The 20,160-nt window shown below is 42.0% G+C and overlaps 2 protein-coding genes across 2 annotated transcripts in view; one reads left to right on the top strand and one right to left on the bottom strand.

Annotated features, from left to right (window-relative positions):
* The window catches only part of LOC134741330 (zinc finger matrin-type protein CG9776), a 33,316-nt gene extending 13,460 nt beyond the window's left edge, over positions 1-19,856 (bottom strand). The window contains exons 1-8 of the mRNA XM_063674081.1: positions 19,397-19,856; positions 18,887-19,073; positions 15,751-15,944; positions 15,487-15,620; positions 13,537-13,665; positions 12,491-12,594; positions 11,571-11,689; positions 4,084-4,246 (exon numbers count right to left, since the gene is read on the bottom strand). Coding sequence (XP_063530151.1) covers positions 4,084-4,246; positions 11,571-11,689; positions 12,491-12,594; positions 13,537-13,665; positions 15,487-15,620; positions 15,751-15,944; positions 18,887-19,073; positions 19,397-19,708 — 1,342 coding nt within the window. The 5' untranslated portion in view covers positions 19,709-19,856. The remainder of the gene's footprint in view (positions 1-4,083; positions 4,247-11,570; positions 11,690-12,490; positions 12,595-13,536; positions 13,666-15,486; positions 15,621-15,750; positions 15,945-18,886; positions 19,074-19,396) is intronic.
* On the top strand, positions 5,430-8,642 carry LOC134741282 (uncharacterized). Its single transcript, XM_063673997.1, has 2 exons — positions 5,430-5,515; positions 5,597-8,642. Exon 2 carries the CDS (start codon positions 5,690-5,692, stop codon positions 6,833-6,835), a length of 1,146 nt encoding a protein of 381 aa, XP_063530067.1. The 5' UTR covers positions 5,430-5,515; positions 5,597-5,689; the 3' UTR covers positions 6,836-8,642.
* Positions 19,857-20,160: the final 304 nt, after the last annotated feature.

Genomic DNA, 20,160 nt, shown 5'->3' with positions numbered 1-20,160 from the left:
GGCCGCGGCTTGCTGCGCGGCCTTGGCGGGGTCCTTCTTCCCCTTGGAGCCGGTTGGTGTTGTTACCTTTGTTGAATGTGATGGTGTGCGCGGCGTATCTGGTGGCCGCGGCTTGCTGCGCGGCCTTGGCGGGGTCCTTCTTCCCCTTGGAGCCGGTTGGTGTTGTTACCTTTGTTGTATGTGATGGTGTGCGCGGCGTATCTGGTGGCCGCGGCTTGCTGCGCGGCCTTGGCGGGGTCCTTCTTCCCCTTGGAGCCGGTTGGTGTTGTTACCTTTGTTGAATGTGATGGTGTGCGCGGCGTATCTGGTGGCCGCGGCTTGCTGCGCGGCCTTGGCGGGGTCCTTCTTCCCCTTGGAGCCGGTTGGTGTTGTTACCTTTGTTGAATGTGATGGTGTGCGCGGCGTATCTGGTGGCCGCGGCTTGCTGCGCGGCCTTGGCGGGGTCCTTCTTCCCCTTGGAGCCGGTTGGTGTTGTTACCTTTGTTGAATGTGATGGTGTGCGCGGCGTATCTGGTGGCCGCGGCTTGCTGCGCGGCCTTGGCGGGGTCCTTCTTCCCCTTGGAGCCGGTTGGTGTTGTTACCTTTGTTGAATGTGATGGTGTGCGCGGCGTATCTGGTGGCCGCGGCTTGCTGCGCGGCCTTGGCGGGGTCCTTCTTCCCCTTGGAGCCGGTTGGTGTTGTTACCTTTGTTGAATGTGATGGTGTGCGCGGCGTATCTGGTGGCCGCGGCTTGCTGCGCGGCCTTGGCGGGGTCCTTCTTCCCCTTGGAGCCGGTTGGTGTTGTTACCTTTGTTGAATGTGATGGTGTGCGCGGCGTATCTGGTGGCCGCGGCTTGCTGCGCGGCCTTGGCGGGGTCCTTCTTCCCCTTGGAGCCGGTTGGTGTTGTTACCTTTGTTGAATGTGATGGTGTGCGCGGCGTATCTGGTGGCCGCGGCTTGCTGCGCGGCCTTGGCGGGGTCCTTCTTCCCCTTGGAGCCGGTTGGTGTTGTTACCTTTGTTGAATGTGATGGTGTGCGCGGCGTATCTGGTGGCCGCGGCTTGCTGCGCGGCCTTGGCGGGGTCCTTCTTCCCCTTGGAGCCGGTTGGTGTTGTTACCTTTGTTGTATGTGATGGTGTGCGCGGCGTATCTGGTGGCCGCGGCTTGCTGCGCGGCCTTGGCGGGGTCCTTCTTCCCCTTGGAGCCGGTTGGTGTTGTTACCTTTGTTGAATGTGATGGTGTGCGCGGCGTATCTGGTGGCCGCGGCTTGCTGCGCGGCCTTGGCGGGGTCCTTCTTCCCCTTGGAGCCGGTTGGTGTTGTTACCTTTGTTGAATGTGATGGTGTGCGCGGCGTATCTGGTGGCCGCGGCTTGCTGCGCGGCCTTGGCGGGGTCCTTCTTCCCCTTGGAGCCGGTTGGTGTTGTTACCTTTGTTGTATGTGATGGTGTGCGCGGCGTATCTGGTGGCCGCGGCTTGCTGCGCGGCCTTGGCGGGGTCCTTCTTCCCCTTGGAGCCGGTTGGTGTTGTTACCTTTGTTGAATGTGATGGTGTGCGCGGCGTATCTGGTGGCCGCGGCTTGCTGCGCGGCCTTGGCGGGGTCCTTCTTCCCCTTGGAGCCGGTTGGTGTTGTTACCTTTGTTGAATGTGATGGTGTGCGCGGCGTATCTGGTGGCCGCGGCTTGCTGCGCGGCCTTGGCGGGGTCCTTCTTCCCCTTGGAGCCGGTTGGTGTTGTTACCTTTGTTGAATGTGATGGTGTGCGCGGCGTATCTGGTGGCCGCGGCTTGCTGCGCGGCCTTGGCGGGGTCCTTCTTCCCCTTGGAGCCGGTTGGTGTTGTTACCTTTGTTGAATGTGATGGTGTGCGCGGCGTATCTGGTGGCCGCGGCTTGCTGCGCGGCCTTGGCGGGGTCCTTCTTCCCCTTGGAGCCGGTTGGTGTTGTTACCTTTGTTGAATGTGATGGTGTGCGCGGCGTATCTGGTGGCCGCGGCTTGCTGCGCGGCCTTGGCGGGGTCCTTCTTCCCCTTGGAGCCGGTTGGTGTTGTTACCTTTGTTGAATGTGATGGTGTGCGCGGCGTATCTGGTGGCCGCGGCTTGCTGCGCGGCCTTGGCGGGGTCCTTCTTCCCCTTGGAGCCGGTTGGTGTTGTTACCTTTGTTGAATGTGATGGTGTGCGCGGCGTATCTGGTGGCCGCGGCTTGCTGCGCGGCCTTGGCGGGGTCCTTCTTCCCCTTGGAGCCGGTTGGTGTTGTTACCTTTGTTGAATGTGATGGTGTGCGCGGCGTATCTGGTGGCCGCGGCTTGCTGCGCGGCCTTGGCGGGGTCCTTCTTCCCCTTGGAGCCGGTTGGTGTTGTTACCTTTGTTGAATGTGATGGTGTGCGCGGCGTATCTGGTGGCCGCGGCTTGCTGCGCGGCCTTGGCGGGGTCCTTCTTCCCCTTGGAGCCGGTTGGTGTTGTTACCTTTGTTGAATGTGATGGTGTGCGCGGCGTATCTGGTGGCCGCGGCTTGCTGCGCGGCCTTGGCGGGGTCCTTCTTCCCCTTGGAGCCGGTTGGTGTTGTTACCTTTGTTGAATGTGATGGTGTGCGCGGCGTATCTGGTGGCCGCGGCTTGCTGCGCGGCCTTGGCGGGGTCCTTCTTCCCCTTGGAGCCGGTTGGTGTTGTTACCTTTGTTGAATGTGATGGTGTGCGCGGCGTATCTGGTGGCCGCGGCTTGCTGCGCGGCCTTGGCGGGGTCCTTCTTCCCCTTGGAGCCGGTTGGTGTTGTTACCTTTGTTGAATGTGATGGTGTGCGCGGCGTATCTGGTGGCCGCGGCTTGCTGCGCGGCCTTGGCGGGGTCCTTCTTCCCCTTGGAGCCGGTTGGTGTTGTTACCTTTGTTGAATGTGATGGTGTGCGCGGCGTATCTGGTGGCCGCGGCTTGCTGCGCGGCCTTGGCGGGGTCCTTCTTCCCCTTGGAGCCGGTTGGTGTTGTTACCTTTGTTGAATGTGATGGTGTGCGCGGCGTATCTGGTGGCCGCGGCTTGCTGCGCGGCCTTGGCGGGGTCCTTCTTCCCCTTGGAGCCGGTTGGTGTTGTTACCTTTGTTGAATGTGATGGTGTGCGCGGCGTATCTGGTGGCCGCGGCTTGCTGCGCGGCCTTGGCGGGGTCCTTCTTCCCCTTGGAGCCGGTTGGTGTTGTTACCTTTGTTGAATGTGATGGTGTGCGCGGCGTATCTGGTGGCCGCGGCTTGCTGCGCGGCCTTGGCGGGGTCCTTCTTCCCCTTGGAGCCGGTTGGTGTTGTTACCTTTGTTGAATGTGATGGTGTGCGCGGCGTATCTGGTGGCCGCGGCTTGCTGCGCGGCCTTGGCGGGGTCCTTCTTCCCCTTGGAGCCGGTTGGTGTTGTTACCTTTGTTGAATGTGATGGTGTGCGCGGCGTATCTGGTGGCCGCGGCTTGCTGCGCGGCCTTGGCGGGGTCCTTCTTCCCCTTGGAGCCGGTTGGTGTTGTTACCTTTGTTGAATGTGATGGTGTGCGCGGCGTATCTGGTGGCCGCGGCTTGCTGCGCGGCCTTGGCGGGGTCCTTCTTCCCCTTGGAGCCGGTTGGTGTTGTTACCTTTGTTGAATGTGATGGTGTGCGCGGCGTATCTGGTGGCCGCGGCTTGCTGCGCGGCCTTGGCGGGGTCCTTCTTCCCCTTGGAGCCGGTTGGTGTTGTTACCTTTGTTGAATGTGATGGTGTGCGCGGCGTATCTGGTGGCCGCGGCTTGCTGCGCGGCCTTGGCGGGGTCCTTCTTCCCCTTGGAGCCGGTTGGTGTTGTTACCTTTGTTGAATGTGATGGTGTGCGCGGCGTATCTGGTGGCCGCGGCTTGCTGCGCGGCCTTGGCGGGGTCCTTCTTCCCCTTGGAGCCGGTTGGTGTTGTTACCTTTGTTGAATGTGATGGTGTGCGCGGCGTATCTGGTGGCCGCGGCTTGCTGCGCGGCCTTGGCGGGGTCCTTCTTCCCCTTGGAGCCGGTTGGTGTTGTTACCTTTGTTGAATGTGATGGTGTGCGCGGCGTATCTGGTGGCCGCGGCTTGCTGCGCGGCCTTGGCGGGGTCCTTCTTCCCCTTGGAGCCGGTTGGTGTTGTTACCTTTGTTGAATGTGATGGTGTGCGCGGCGTATCTGGTGGCCGCGGCTTGCTGCGCGGCCTTGGCGGGGTCTTCCTTCCCCTTGGAGCCGCGAGCCTTCTCGAACGCCTTCTGCCGGTCCGACATCCAGTCCGTCTCCCAGTGCGGGTTCTGTTCCACGAAGTTCTGCAAGACGATCATACTTAATAACGACCTGCTAGCCTAGTGGGTAGTAACCCTGCCCACGAAGCAAGAGATTCCGGTTTCGAATCCTGGTAAGAGCATTTATTTGTGTGTTTATCACAGATATTTGGACGCCTGGAAGAGCTTCTGGTCCATGAAAACGCTAATGAAGGGTGACCTTCCCTTGTGTCTTATAAGCGCAAACTCCTTGACATGTGCATCCTGCCCATAGAACTTGCAAATATTGTAAACAAATATGACAGATTTTGTTAGCGTTTGACACATAACCTAACATTTTTACGAGGGTTATTTTCCCTGAAATATTAATAACTAGCTTTTGCCCGCGACTTCGTCTGCGTGGACTTAGTAACCCCAGCTAGAGTAAAAATAGAGCCTGGAGAAAGTCTTATAGCAATCATTCAATTTGAGCATAACATGCACAGAAATTATTAGGCAACTCATTAATTATCTCAATTCCACCATGATTCCACCCCGCTTTTCACCTTCTTAAGGGATGATTTTCGGGATAAAAACTATCCTATGTCCTTCCCCGGGACTCAAACTTTCTCTACGCCAAATTTAAACTGAATCAGTTCAGTGGTTTAAGCGTGAAGAAGTAACACACAGACAGACAGACAGACAGACAGACAGACTTTCACATTTATAATATTAAGTACTAGCTTTTGCCTGCGACTTCGTCTGCGTGGACTAAGTAACCGCAGCTAGAGTAAGAATAGCGCCTGGAAAAAATTTCATAGCAATCTAAATTTGAGCATATTATGCACACAAATTAGCAGGCACTTTGTTAATTATCTCAATTCCACCCCGCTTTTTACTTTCTTAAGCAATGATTATCGGGATAAAAACTATCCTATGTCCTTCTCAGGGACTCAACCTATCTCTATGCCAAATTTAATATAAATCAGTTCAGCGGTTTAAGCGTGAAGAGGGAACACACAGACAGAAAGACAGACAGACAGACTTTCACATTTATAATATTAGTATGGATGGATTAACATTTAGTTAAACTAAAACTGTATATAAATGTAAAAAAATAAACGATATCGTTTACTTTTTTAATGTGGCCATACTTTGCTTTGACCTGTCACTTTTGTCTGTGTCACACGTCATACGTCAAAATTGTGAAGTGAGGTTATGTACGTAGATTGCAATGCCGCTTTAAATTATCGCCGTTATAATTTTGTAATTTGTTATTGAGAAAGGAGTGACTGAAGCAGGAATAAACTTTAAATGTCGTTTCTTTGTTTACAGGTCGGTATTGTTAGTATTAGTACATACAGTGTGGGTTAAAATTAAACCGTGTATTATAAAATAATAAATCTTTGTTTACAGAGCAACACATGAAGTTATTCTTTGTTCCAATCCATATCAACAAGTGAAATCATCTTATAAAACGACATTTCTAGTTACAAGATTCAAGGAAAGATGACGAAACTTCGTTTTGAATTCACAATACTACCTGGTAGTGACGAAAAAACAAACGTCTGTTGTGTGACGTCAATAACCACCGAAGACAACAAGAGTTATGTATTACCGGACGGACTGCAGTCGGTTGGTCATCACAAAGAATTAACAAAGACAGCGGCATATAGTAAAGTGAAAAATAGTTTATCAAAAAGATACCAGACCAGGAGAATTTGGATCTCGCTAACCGAGGAACTGAAGCAAATTTATATAGATGGGGATGGCAATGTGCAGTTTGCAGACAGATATCTGGAAGAAATAAATCAGGACCATAGTGCTTCTAATGCATCCGCTGCGGCCGGTACAAAAGGGACCAATACTTTAGAAAAATTGTTAGAAAAGTTAATAGAAAGTACACAGGAAAGTAAACAACAGAGCTTGAAGAATATTGCGGAGAAGTTTGTGATCGAGAAGTTTACTAGCAAACATTCCAATGCAGCTCAATGGATGGACATTTTTGAAAAGGAATGTGAGCGTTTCCAGATATCGGATGAAAAGAAAATTGAGGTTCTTAGGCTCTTTATGGATAAAAGTTGTGCTGATTGGTACAGTTCCATGGTTATAAAACTGACTATGAATGCAGAATGGTCTGAGTGGAGGAAAAAATTTTGTGAATCATTTGTCAACAAAGGGTGGAGTCCAGTTACATATGCATTACTGTATAAATATAAGGATGGCTCACTGTTAGATTATGCTATAAAAAAAGAAAAGCTTTTACTCGATATGAGGAAGTCGATAGATTCCGGTACATTGGTGGACCTTATTGCAGTTGGTTTGCCGGAATACATATTAAACAAAATTGACAGAGAAGCGTTGGAGGACACAGTCGAGTTGTTTAATGAAGTAAGCAAGTATGAGCATATGGTTAACAAAAAAAGTTATGTATTTAAGAAGAAATATGGACCCTCAAAAACAAGTTTCAAGAGTGAAGATCTGAAGCCGTGTAAAATTTGTGAAGATTTAAACAAAGGCACCCGTTATCACTCTGAGACGGTATGTTGGTTTCGTCCAAAAGAAAATGACAATGTGAAGAAGAACTTCATTAAACATGTAAATAACGCGGTGATAGAGGCAGTGTTAAATGAATCCGTTCCAAAAAACGAATAATAACACCACTGATAAAGGTCAAATTACTAATTAATGATAAACATCAGATAAATGCAGTTTATGACCCAGGTTCAGTTGTTTCCATTATAAATTCTAAGCTGTTAAGACTAAAAGGGAAAGGAAACGAATTGAATGAAGAAAATTTAGTAACAGTTGGTGGTGTTAAAAAAACGGATGGTTTGACCAACCTAAAAATAAAAATTTTTGATATAGAGGAAAATGTTGATCTATCCATCGTGGATGAACAATATTTCAAGCATGATTTTCTGATTGGCTTGGACCTGATAAAAATATTCCGATTAACTCAAGATGAGAATTTGGAGATACATCAGGTACTGGGTACAAACATAAAAGATAATGAGAAAGTGAAAGTTTCAAATGAAGAAATAATTCATAATCAATCACAAGTTTCTGAGAATGACGTGAACATAACAAAAGAATATTATGTCAATTTTAATGAACATATCAAGGAGGAGGATTTTAAGATAAAGATTGATCATTTGGACAAGGAGCAACAGTCTGAAATAAATACATTGATCAATAAATATAACTCAGTTTTTGCAAGGCATAAATATGATGTTGGGACGGTCAATGGGTATGAAGCCAGAATAGACTTGTTAGTGGACAAATATTGCAGCAAGAGGCCGTACAGATGTACTATACAGGATAAAAAAGAAATAGAAGAGCAAATTGGGAGGTTACTCGATAATAAGTTAATAGAAGAATCCTATAGTCCATTTGCTGCACCGGTCACATTGGCATTTAAAAGAGAGGAGAATAAAAAATCTAGATTATGTATCGACTTTAGGGACTTAAATAAAATAGTCGTACCTCAAGCACAGCCCTTTCCGTTGATTGAAGATCTTATGATGAAGACTAGGAATTGTAAATTTTTTTCGACGCTTGATATCAACTCAGCGTTTTGGTCGATTCCTTTACGGATCGAGGACAGAAAGAAAACAGGATTTGTAACTCAGGATGGACACTTTCAATGGACATGCCTCCCTTTTGGGTTAAAGACTTCGCCGGCAATCTTCCAAAGAATTTTAAGTAATATATTGAGAAAATATAAGCTTACGGACTTTGCAGTCAATTACATCGATGATATCCTTATATTTTCCAGAACGTTCACCGAACACATTGAACATTTAAAAAAGTTGCTGGACGCAATCAAAACGGAGGGTTTCCGATTAAAATTCACAAAATGCACATTTGCATCAGACTTAGTAAAATATTTGGGTCATATAATACAAAACAATTCAGTTAAGCCATTGAAAGATAACTTGACCTCAATAAAGGATTTTCCTATCCCAAGAACACAGAAAAATATAAGACAGTTCCTAGGGAAAATTAACTTTTACCATGAGTATATTCCGAAGAGTGCAATAATACTAGACCCATTGCATAATCTATTAAGAAAGAACCAGAAATTTATATGGACCACTGAATGCCAAAATGCATTTGAAAAGATAAAAGATCTCCTATGTTCACAACCAGTTTTGGAAATATTCGATGAAAATTTGCCAATAAATATCTACACTGATGCCTCGTTAGAAGGGGTCGGAGCAATTTTAAAACAGATACAGCCTGATGGTAAAGAAAAACCCGTAGCCTATTTTTCGAATAAACTAAATGAAGCTCAAAAGAAAAAAAAAGCAATATATTTAGAATGTTTAGCCATCAGGGAAGCGGTACGATACTGGCAATACTGGTTAATATGAAAATCGTTTACAGTATATTCAGACCACAAACCACTAGAAAACATGAATTTGAAATCAAGAACTGACGAGGAATTAGGTGATTTAACTTATTACCTATCACAATATGACTTTAAAATAAAATATTCTCCAGGAAAGGAAAACTTAGAAGCCGACTGCTTAAGCAGAAATCCTGTATTAGAACCTAATGAAAATACAGCGGAACAATTAAAAATAGTTAATTTGATAACTCTCAAAGACATTTTAAGGGATCAGAAGGAAAATCCAGAAATACAAAGTAAAAAAGGAACATTAATTGAAAGACACAATGTATACTTAAAAAAGGGTAGAACAAGAGGAAAAATTATTTTGTCAGAGGAATTTAGTATAAAACTGATGAAATCTATACATGGTGACCTAGGTCATATTGGAATCGGACAAATGCAGAAGACGATTAGCCCATTTTATGCAGCCAAAAACTTGATACAAAATATAAAGTCGGTGTGCACCAACTGTGAAGTTTGCATTAAAAATAAGTCGAGAGGACAGGATAAATATGGATTTATGTCACACCTGGGCCCAGCTACTAAACCATATGAAATCATGTCTCTAGACACTATTGGAGGTTTTGGTGGCTCAAGATCTTCGAAGAAATATCTGCACCTGTTAGTGGACCATTTCTCTAGATACGCATTCATTTCTACTTCAAAGACCCAAAATGCAAATGATTTTATAAAACTAATTAAAACGGTATCAGACACTGAGGGTATTGGTATGATTCTTACAGACCAGTACCCAGGAATCAATTCGAGGGAATTTAAGGATTTCTTAAGAAGCAACAGTATACCTTTGGTATTTACAGCAGTAGACTCACCTTTTTCCAATGGATTGAACGAGAGACTGAACCAGACTTTGGTGAATAAAATAAGGTGTAGAATGAATGAGGAAGGCAATAAAAGAGCTTGGACAACAGTAGCCCACGAATGTGTGAAGAACTATAATGAGATCAACCATTCAGTGACCCGTTACTCTCCTAGTTATCTTCTAAACGGTACAGATGTCACATTATTACCAAAGGAACTAAAGAACGAAAAATCGCTTAGTGACTGGATCAAGGACAGAGAAGAAGCATTAGAAAACACGAGAAGATCTCATAACTACAATAAGAAGTTATTTGACAAAGATAGAAAACTCATTGAATTGAATGTAGGCGACATGGTGTATGTCGAAAATGGAAATAAATTGAACAGGAGGAAATTGGATGAACTCAGAATTGGACCATATGTGATCATTGAAAAAATCTCAAATTCTATATTTAAGATAGATACAGGACACAGAAAAACAGAATCCAACCTCTTTCATATTACAAAACTAATTCCATGTCATAGGATACAAGAAGAAGAGGAGTAGTTCAGTAGCGAAAATGTTATATAAAAATTTTCTCATCCCAGGGGGGGAGATGTAAAAAAATAAACGATATCGTTTACTTTTTTAATGTGGCCATACTTTGCTTTGACCTGTCACTTTTGTCTGTGTCACACGTCATACGTCAAAATTGTGAAGTGAGGTTATGTACGTAGATTGCAATGCCGCTTTAAATTATCGCCGTTATAATTTTGTAATTTGTTATTGAGAAAGGAGTGACTGAAGCAGGAATAAACTTTAAATGTCGTTTCTTTGTTTACAGGTCGGTATTGTTAGTATTAGTACATACAGTGTGGGTTAAAATTAAACCGTGTATTATAAAATAATAAATCTTTGTTTACAGAGCAACACATGAAGTTATTCTTTGTTCCAATCCATATCAACAAGTGAAATCATCTTATATAAATAAAATATTTAAGTATATAGACTGTTGATAAGGTCATGGTTGTCCTTTTAAAGAGCGAGATTACGAAGTAATGAAGGTATAATGGTTTGTTTACATTATTTGACGACGACTTTACGGTGCACGAACTTCATTAACGGAGGCCCTAAAATTAGAAACTCAAGGTTTGCCAGCGAGCGACGGAGCGTAGTATATTAGGTGTTCGTAGAACTGATCGAAGCAGAAACACGGAACTACGCTCCAGAACTAGAGTTGTAGATATAGGCGTCAAGACCGCTAAGCTTAAGTGGGACTGGGCTGGACATGTCTGTCGCATGCACCCGGGAAGGTGGGCCAAAATAGTTACTGAGTGGGACCCACGGAACACCATAGACGGTGCAGGCCGGGGTTCAGGCAGACCGAAAAGGAGATGGCGGGACGACTTGGACACATTTTACCCCAAATGGTGGGAAAATGCCGATGACAGGGTCGAGTGGAGAAAACGAGGGGAGGCCTTTGCCCAGCAGTGGGACACCAAAGTAGGCTAATAAAAAAAATGTTCCCGAGTTGTATTCTATCCTTTTATGAAATAAAAATTATATTAATGACGATGTGTCTGGCCTAGTGGGTAGTGAGTGACCCTGCCTATGAAGCAGATGGTCGTGTGTTCGAATCGCGATAACAGCATTTATTTGTGCGATGAGCACGGATATTTGTTCCTGAGTCATGGGTGTTTTCTATGTATCTAAATATGTATTTGTCTGTATAAGTATGTATATCGCCGCCTTGTACCCATAGTACAAGCTTTGCTTAGTTCAGGGCTAGGTTGACATGTGTAAGATTGTCCCCACAATATATATTTTTTTTTAACTTTTAACAATGCTGATGTATATATATAAACCTATCTCTTGAATCACTCTATCTATTAAAAAAACCGCATCAAAATTCGTTGCGTAGTTTTAAAGATCTAAGCATACATAGGGACAGACAGACAGAGCGACTTTGTTTTATACTATGTAGTGATATGGCATTTAAAAACTTTTCGTGAACTTTATTATTTACAAAACGTAAATTAATGAATATGTACAGTCGAAGGCAAAAATATCGATACAGACAAACGGCTCAAAAATATGTGAACACGAGTTTATTGTCTAAGGTGTAAAAGCGTACACATATTTTTGAAACTTTGGGAATGTATATATATTTTTGCCCTTGACTGTACGTAACTTACGGTATAGTTTTTGGAATGCACGATAGACTTGAGATGTGCGGAAGCGCAGTGCAGGTCCCCGATGAACTGGTCACACAGCTTGCAGTACCACGCCGTCGACGGTACGAAGAATTGTAAACCTTTAAACAAATAAGATAAGTCTTCGGTTACCGCGATAGTTACTCATGAAATAAAACTATGAAAACGGATTATATCGCGTATATTGAATTTATAATACATCCCGACGTTTCCCGTCACCCGTTGACCACGAACGCTGTAAAGAGTTCGAAACGTCGGGATGTATTATAAATTCAATATACGCGATATAATCCGTTTTCATAGTTTTATTAAATAAGATAAGGTTCATAATGGCATACATATATTACGGCATGTGCCGTTCTTTGATATCCGATTATAATTATAAATTTTGGTCGCATTAACCAAATTATACAACTTATGAATTATATTATCATACTCGTACATTTTGTTGTAAAAATAGTCTGATAGTTCTCTTCACAGTTCACAATTAAGGCGCTTCACTAGGGGCGTGTACACATTATAGTTAACGCTATCTCTACTGAGCTCGTTCACTTACCTGTACTAACAATGGCATTCTGTTAAACAAAAGCCATTATTTCTTTTATGCGAGCGCGTGGCCTTTGTGCCTGAGCACGTGGCCTTTGTGTGTGAGGCCTCAGGGACAAAGGCCACGCGCTCACAGAAAAGAAATAATGGCTTTTGTTTACCAGAATGCCCATGTTAGTACAGGTAAGTGAACGAGCTCAGTAGAGATAGCGTTAACTATACTAACAAATTCGTCAGTAGAAAAAGGCGCGCAGCGCGCATCGATCCAACCTCCGCATCTACAATTTTCAAATTTTCCCCCATTTCTACTGACATAATTGGTTCGCCAGACTATAGTTTTTAGAGTGATGTGATACCTCTGATAGGGGTCCGCTTGGTGGGCGCCGAGGGAAAGCTAGGGAACCCCTCGTTGGCCGTCGTCACGCTGTGCCACGGGGCTTCCATGTGCGCTGCCGCCATTCTGCAAACAATCATTATTATCATCATTTTGTCAGCCCAAGCTAAGTTATTACAGAGTGGAAGTGCTAAAACCCCGAATCGGTACCGATACAAACACAGCAATATAAGAAATATCCATTTTATGTGTCGGAATTTTTCCATTCCTATACAAAAACGTGAGAAGTTTCTGAAAATTTGCCATGTGGAAAAGTTCGCAATTTTGGCACATCAGTACTTAACTACTTACTTCTGATGAGCCGACACCAATGCATCTCCGGGTCGTAGTACATATATTTGAACTTGTTCGTTGGTCTGTGGATAGATGAGGGATGGGGACCACTTACTTCTGATGTGCTGGCGAGTGTAGATGGTTCAAGTAATCTTTGGCTGTAGGAGGGAACTCGTTGCACACGCGACACCAATGCATCTCCGGGTCGTAGTACATATATTTGAACTTGTTCGTTGGTCTGTGGGTAGATGAGGGATGGGGACCACTTACTTCTGATGTGCTGGCGAGTGTAGATGGTTCAAGTAATCCTTCGCTGTAGGAGGGAACTCGTTGCACACGCGACACCAATGCATCTCCGGGTCGTAGTACATATATTTGAACTTGTTCGTTGGTCTGTGGGTAGATGAGGGATGGGGACCACTTACTTCTGATGTGCTGGCGAGTGTAGATGGTTCAAGTAATCCTTGGCTGTAGGAGGGAACTCGTTGCACACGCGACACCAATGCATCTCCGGGTCGTAATACATATAGTTGAACTTGTTCGTTGGTCTGTGGGTAGATGAGTGATGGGGACCACTTACTTCTGATGTGCCGGCGAGTGTAGATGGTTCAAGTAATCCTTGGCTGTAGGAGGGAACTCGTTGCACACGCGACACCAATGCATCTCCGGGTCGTAGTACATATATTTGAACTTGTTCGTTGGTCTGTGGGTAGATGAGTGATGGGGACCACTTACTTCTGATGTGCTGGCGAGTGTAGATGGTTCAAGTAATCCTTGGCTGTAGGAGGGAACTCGTTGCACACGCGACACCAATGCATCTCCGGGTCGTAGTACACATAGTTGAATTTCTTGTTCGTTGGCGACCTGTGGGCAGATGGGGGGGTTAACATAGGTCAAGTGATGTTATGATATATCTGAACCATGTTAAAATTAAATTAGGATATAAAAACAGAAGGAATAAAATGCTGTGAAATTAGCAATATTAGTAGATATTTTAATGCCTTCATGGTTTTCAGTACCTTAAAATTGGATACTACAGAAGTACAGATGTGTATGAATGGTGTGTATGTCTAATGTAGAATTTGAACCCACATCTCTCAATTTCCGACCAGTACAATGACACTAGCTAGCTGTAAATGCCAATTTATCAAAGTACTTGTGACTTTTAGGCATCTAGCGAAATCTGTACACAATGTTAGCTTTCTCATAGGTTTCATTAGGTATGTGGAATTGCTATTTTCACAGTACGTACCGTAATAAATATTGTCTTAAATAAGCTTAACTAGCAAGCACCAAACAGCAGTTTTAACAAGTCGATAGGCAGAAACAATTTCGAGTTATCTCTAGATGTACCTATGAAGTCCCAATGTAGATGTAGCAATTTTTTTTAAAGTTTTTAATGTCCAAAGGGACAGGGACGTGAGAACAAATAATAACTATTTCATCAAAGAAATCTTTGAATCGAGACTGTCGTGACTCGCACTAACATGCATGATAGGTTTTAATTAATTGTACTGTATAACATTAGTATTTAAGTTTTTGTTACTAACACTTCTATGGGTCATGCCTGAAACAAATGATTATTTAATTTAATTTATTTAATTAAGCTAAGCGACATGTTTCGGTGTTGTGTCGCGCGAGTTACTAAAAACCCGTGAGTTTAACCGTAAAATTAGCTTAAAGAAATCTTTCTTCGAATTAAACAAAAGGGTTTGAATGTGAGGCGATGATATTCCTACATATAGGGTATAAAAAGCGGACCTAAGATAAATGATCTCAGGAAGTTATTAATTTGCGGACTAAACAAGTCAGTGTGTCCTAAACACAAAAAAAAGTATGGAAAGCTTCCTGAAGAAAAGCAAAAATATATATAAGCAGTCAACCACTTTCTGATTATTTTACTTGACGTTTTAAGCTCCTATGTAGCTTTTTTTGTACAAAAACAAATATTTTCATCAGCTTGTTAATCTTCTTTTACCACATTCAAATGTTTAAAACACGTTAATTGGTGTGGAAAATGGCAGGTACATACTCATTTTTTTCAAATATTACACTATCGTGTTTTTGCTTAATTTTGATTAAACATGAATAACATAACCACTGAAAAACGCAAAAAGAAGGTAAATAAAACAAAGCAATTTTGCAGATTATTATTTATTTCAGTTCAATTGCAATTTTGGTCCATCAAGTCACGTGAAGATTCACATCAGTCACTATGAAACAATATCTTTATTTAAGTTACAAAAATGATACACATACAACACATAATACAAAACTATTAATATTATAATAATCACAACAACACAGCAATTTAATAAAAGCTACAATAATTCTTATAAATAACCAAACAAACCATAACAGAATCCTCATGTTATGTACGTCCATTCCTTGTGCTATCTTCATGTCAATGTTCTTCAAACTTCAAACTGTGAAAGCAATCGAAGTATCGCGAAAGCCTCTCTCATTCCTGCTTTGGGATATATTTCATCTAATTTAAAATAACCTTAAGTCTTGTTTAACTAAAATTTAAAGGCATTAGAGATATCAAAGCATGTTCAGAAATATCTCTCACCGTTAATAATGTTTGGTGATATTTCTAATCAAGCTTTACGTGCAAAAGAATTAATAAATATGATAAATTCCAGCTCAACAAGACAAATAGAAAACATGTAACATATGGCACACCTGGATTTCCTTTTAGTCTTCAGGTCGGGGCTCGAATCTCCGGAGTTCAGCGCTGCCTCAGCTTCCTCTCCGATGATGCCGTTGAGCATGTCCACCACATTGTTGATCGTCTTCAGCTTGTTCTGAATCTCCAACTAGACAAATGCAAGCATAAATGCAACGGATTCCCAGTTGTGTACGTAAGGCAAGCAAAGCTACACAACTAAGAGTCAAGAGTAAAAATGTTCAAAAATATTAATGTTCACTTAATTATTCTGTTCAAACCTGTAGTTTGGTATTTTCCTTTAAAAACCGTTTAGTGTCCGGCGAGGGCGATCGTTTCGGGTCGCCGCGGAGTTCGTTGCGCTGGTCTTTAAGCGTTTCGAGTTCCTTTTTCAAAATTCCCGCCTTTTTCATGTATTCCTCGCGCTGCTTGGATAGTGCTGCCTTCTGATGGCGCATTTCCGACTCTATCGCCGCTGCGTGAGAAAGAGCACTGTAAGCTGATTGGTTATTTTGAAAAAGTGTGACGTCACGTAACTTGTGTGTCACGCGATTGGCTATATGCGTGTGAGTTTGTTTTTATGTAGCGAATGCAGGCAAATTGACAGATTAATGTTATGTGAGGTCACACTCAAAATAGCAAAATATAAAGATACTTATGTACAATTCGTAATGGTGGAAAAAAGCATCTTTTCTGTCTGTATTTGCAAGAGTCACCGCCAAAGGCTCTAATCAGATAATAAGCTATAATGTCAGAACCTGTTTTAAGATCTCAAAGAATCACCAATATCAACATGACGACGAAATCAAGATGTTGTTGACGGTCCTAAATATATTTTCCTGAAAACATTTATCACCACAATACAACACACATTCTTATTAAAAAAACATATTATAAAATGATATTAGTCACATTCGAAAATTAGACATAATAAACATACCTAAATAAAATAGTAAATTGATATTATAATTATATTGATTTCCTGTGATGATCAGCTTCTTTCTTCAAGTTCAGAATTATGTTCCTTTTTCTTATTTTCCTTCTATTGTCATCATATCTCTGCCAGCTCATTGACAAGTTCAACTATTTTGTGATGTAGATATTCTGGTAATTTTGTTAATTTCAAATATGCATTTGACAATATACATACATATAAGGGCATTACAGAATGATTTGTCATAAAAATGATGATTTGTTAGAAAATACCAGGCATGCAATAGTTTAGATTTGAACATCTCTATGATATATGATGATTTTATATCACCAATAATAGTCATGCAATATTAATGGTCCCATTGCCAATATAGACTTCAATAACCAATAACATAACAACAAAAAACTTTGTACAGATGAAATCATTTGTTATGAACAGCAACATTATATTATACAGTAAGGCCCACCATATAAGAAAAATCGGCAGTCGAATTTAATTGAATCAATGGTATTAGAAAATGGAATTAATAGAATAATTCATTTATTAAATTAATTTTTAACAAGCAGAAACGTCTGCGATCGATGCTATTAAGCTTAGAATAAATTTAAAAGTGCTCAGTTGGCAGAGCGCTGGAGTATCTATCCAGAGGCCGTGAGTTCAAGTCTCACCCAAGGCAGTAATTTTTCCACTTTTAAATTCATTTATTCATGGCAAACTACATTTCATATTAATTAAAATAAACATATTACAAAGAAAAAGTATATTTAAAACAAAAAGAAACTAATAATAATAATAATTAATGGCTGAAATGTGACTTATTATTATCCTCTGAGAAAAAGAATAAATAAAGAGGATAATAATAAGTCACATTTCAGACGTACAAATCGTCCCCCCCACCCCGATGCAAAGGTGCCCATCACGCTTGCCACGTTGAACCGCGATGGACAATCTTTGCATCAGGAAGGACCACAAACACAGGAAACAAAAAGTATATAGTTTACCACGAAATGGTCCTCAGCATACTAGTAACCCTAAAGTCAGCGCTGGTCTTCCAGCATCTTCCTTATAATTGAATTTATTTCATTTTAACAAAACAAAACAAAATCAACTATGTTCCATTTAACAATGATTAAAATTTTATTGCAGGTAATTTGTACTAGTATTAGGACCGTGGGAAGCTATAGTATTTTTCAAACTGGTGTCAATTCAATTCCATTTTGCGACATTTGCCATTTTTAGGTTATAAATTGTATGGAGATAATACCCATCATCATATTCTTCCAGTTTGAAAAATATTATAGAGGATATTTGTTAGGCTCAGATGGTCTCAACTACAAAAGGTTGACTGACGAGGATATTTTATCTTCCTTTAACAATAAATATAGTTTTTTTTTAATGTACAAGACTATCCAAAAGACCTTGAAAAAAAAATGGAATTGAAGAATTACCTGAATTAAGCAAACACATACCTGGGGACTTAAAGCACAATCTTACAAGACTAAAATTTTATCATAACTTGAAGCAAACTTATGCCATGCATTTATTTGTCCATCAAACATGACTGAATATATACAATATATAGAATTTTTGTGGTTAGTTTGGAAAATAATTTAAATCCAATACCAAGAAATTGATCAGAGAATGGGCAAAAACTGGATAGTCAGATCGAGCAAGGCATTTGCAGTGTCAAAGTGTGGCAATGTCTTCATTAATGTAAAAATTTCTATGAAAATTTAACATTTATAATGATACTTTCCCACTTTGTTCTATTCAAGTGCAAATATAGCTTAGACAAACTCTAAGATGTGTCGTTTCCAAGTTCATAGATATGAGGAGTAGAGTTTCTCAAGATTTATGTATAAAATAATGTTTAATATTTTTCCAGTCTTTTTAGTGAAGAAAAACATCATGAGGAAACCACGGACTTAACCCAACCTTAATGATTAGGTTGCAATATGCTCCACAACTAAACAAAAGCAAAAAAGTTTGAACAATGCTTCATAGAAAAAAACAATTTACTAATTACTGGAAGTTGGGTTGGCCCGTTGTTACCTCTATCCAATTGTGTATTTTGTTTATATTTCTGTGCATTTATTGTCAACTATGTGAGGTGTGCAATAAAGAGTATTGTATTGTATTGTATTGTTGGAGGTTAAATTTATATTTCAGGTTTCTTTTTGCTTTTTTTTTTAATTTTGAAGGCTGCTGTGTCTATATTAAAAAAATATGTCACTATAACATATTTATTCTACAGATTCTACTAGACATTTGTTATCAAAAAAACTTTCAAATGCCATTTAGAGAAACAAAAAATTTAAAGGGATATGCCTCTTGAGAGCAAACCAGGAAACCGAGTGAGTGTTGAGCTGTAAAGATATCTTTACTCTGTCTCATTGATAATAATGTTGGTGTCAAGCTATTTTTTTCAGCTGCCGTAACTTAATATTTTTATTGTTAAAGCAGAAAAAAGAAATGCATCATACCTTCTTTCTTAATCTGATCCTCAACATTAAATTGTGGAGGTGCTGTTGGTGGTGGCGGCAGTGACAGCTGGTTCCAGTTGCCAATATCCGGTGGGTGCGGGGTCGGAGGTACCGCAGCAACGGGAGGAAAGTCATCGTAGATGCCAGAGTAAGAAGGTGGCGGGTAGTTGCTGAATGAAGGATTTGACTGCCAACAAGGGATTTGCTTTAAATTTCAGTCTCGATTCATAGCAACACAGGATTGCCAAGAGAGGTGTACGTTCTTTAAGTAGGTAGGGAGTACTTCTAGGCAAGTTTTGCAAAAAAAAAACAATAAGGTGTGGAAATAGTTTCAACTGTTCAAGTGAATGTTGTAAATCCCGTCTTTTCTAATTTTTGTCTTTTAGAACTGTTGAATAAAATTGTATAGTTAAAACAAAAATAATGCATGTTATTGCATGGAGAAGTGGAAAAATATCATGCAAGTAGAACAAAATGAAACATTTCTGGGGTAAACAATGAATTCTATACCTCAGATTGTTGGAAGGACGGCGGCGGGGGCGCAAAGCCAGGGTCTTGGAACTGATTCGGCTCCCACAATTCACTCGGTTCAGGCAGCTTGGCGATCTCACTCAAAATGTTCTCATCTAGGTCCTTGTCAGGTTTCATCCTTGGGGAGCGGCTACGCCGCTTCTCATCCCTCAGGGGGCTGCGGCTTCGCTTCGGAATTGGATGCCGGTATTCACGATCACGGTTTCGATCACGCGGATCACGCGGATCACGATCTCTATCCCAATCCCGGTTGTAATAACCCTTCCTAGGGTCGCGAGGATCACGCGACATGTTTCACAAATAAAAGTACGCACTAAGTACTACAGTAATTATAGCTCTCTCTACACTAGATACCACTATTAACACTTAAGTTATGAGTTTATTTTCCTTCACGTAAAATAAAGTTGCTTTTAAAGAGTTTATTAACAAAAGTCACAGTTGCCGATAAATGCGTCGTGAACGTCACGAACCGACGCCATTTGTAATTGTAATATTTATATTTTATTATTTAGTCTATGGTTCATATCACAGACGCGACCCATAACACACTATCGCACCGCACCAAGGTCACGAAGCGCCGCACTCATAAGTGAGAGCGAGAAACAGATATCTCTTTCTCGCTTTCACTTACGCGCCGCACCCATAAGTAAGAGCGAGAAACAGATCTCTTTCGCGCTTACACTTACGGGTGCCGCGCTCCGTGACCTTGGTGCGGTGCGATAGTGTGTTATGTTATAATAAAA

This window comes from Cydia strobilella, chromosome 5 (genome assembly GCF_947568885.1).
Source record: "Cydia strobilella chromosome 5, ilCydStro3.1, whole genome shotgun sequence".
NCBI lineage: Eukaryota > Metazoa > Arthropoda > Insecta > Lepidoptera > Tortricidae > Cydia > Cydia strobilella.
Note: the sequence above shows the minus strand (reverse complement) of the source record. Positions and strands in the feature narration are given on the sequence as shown.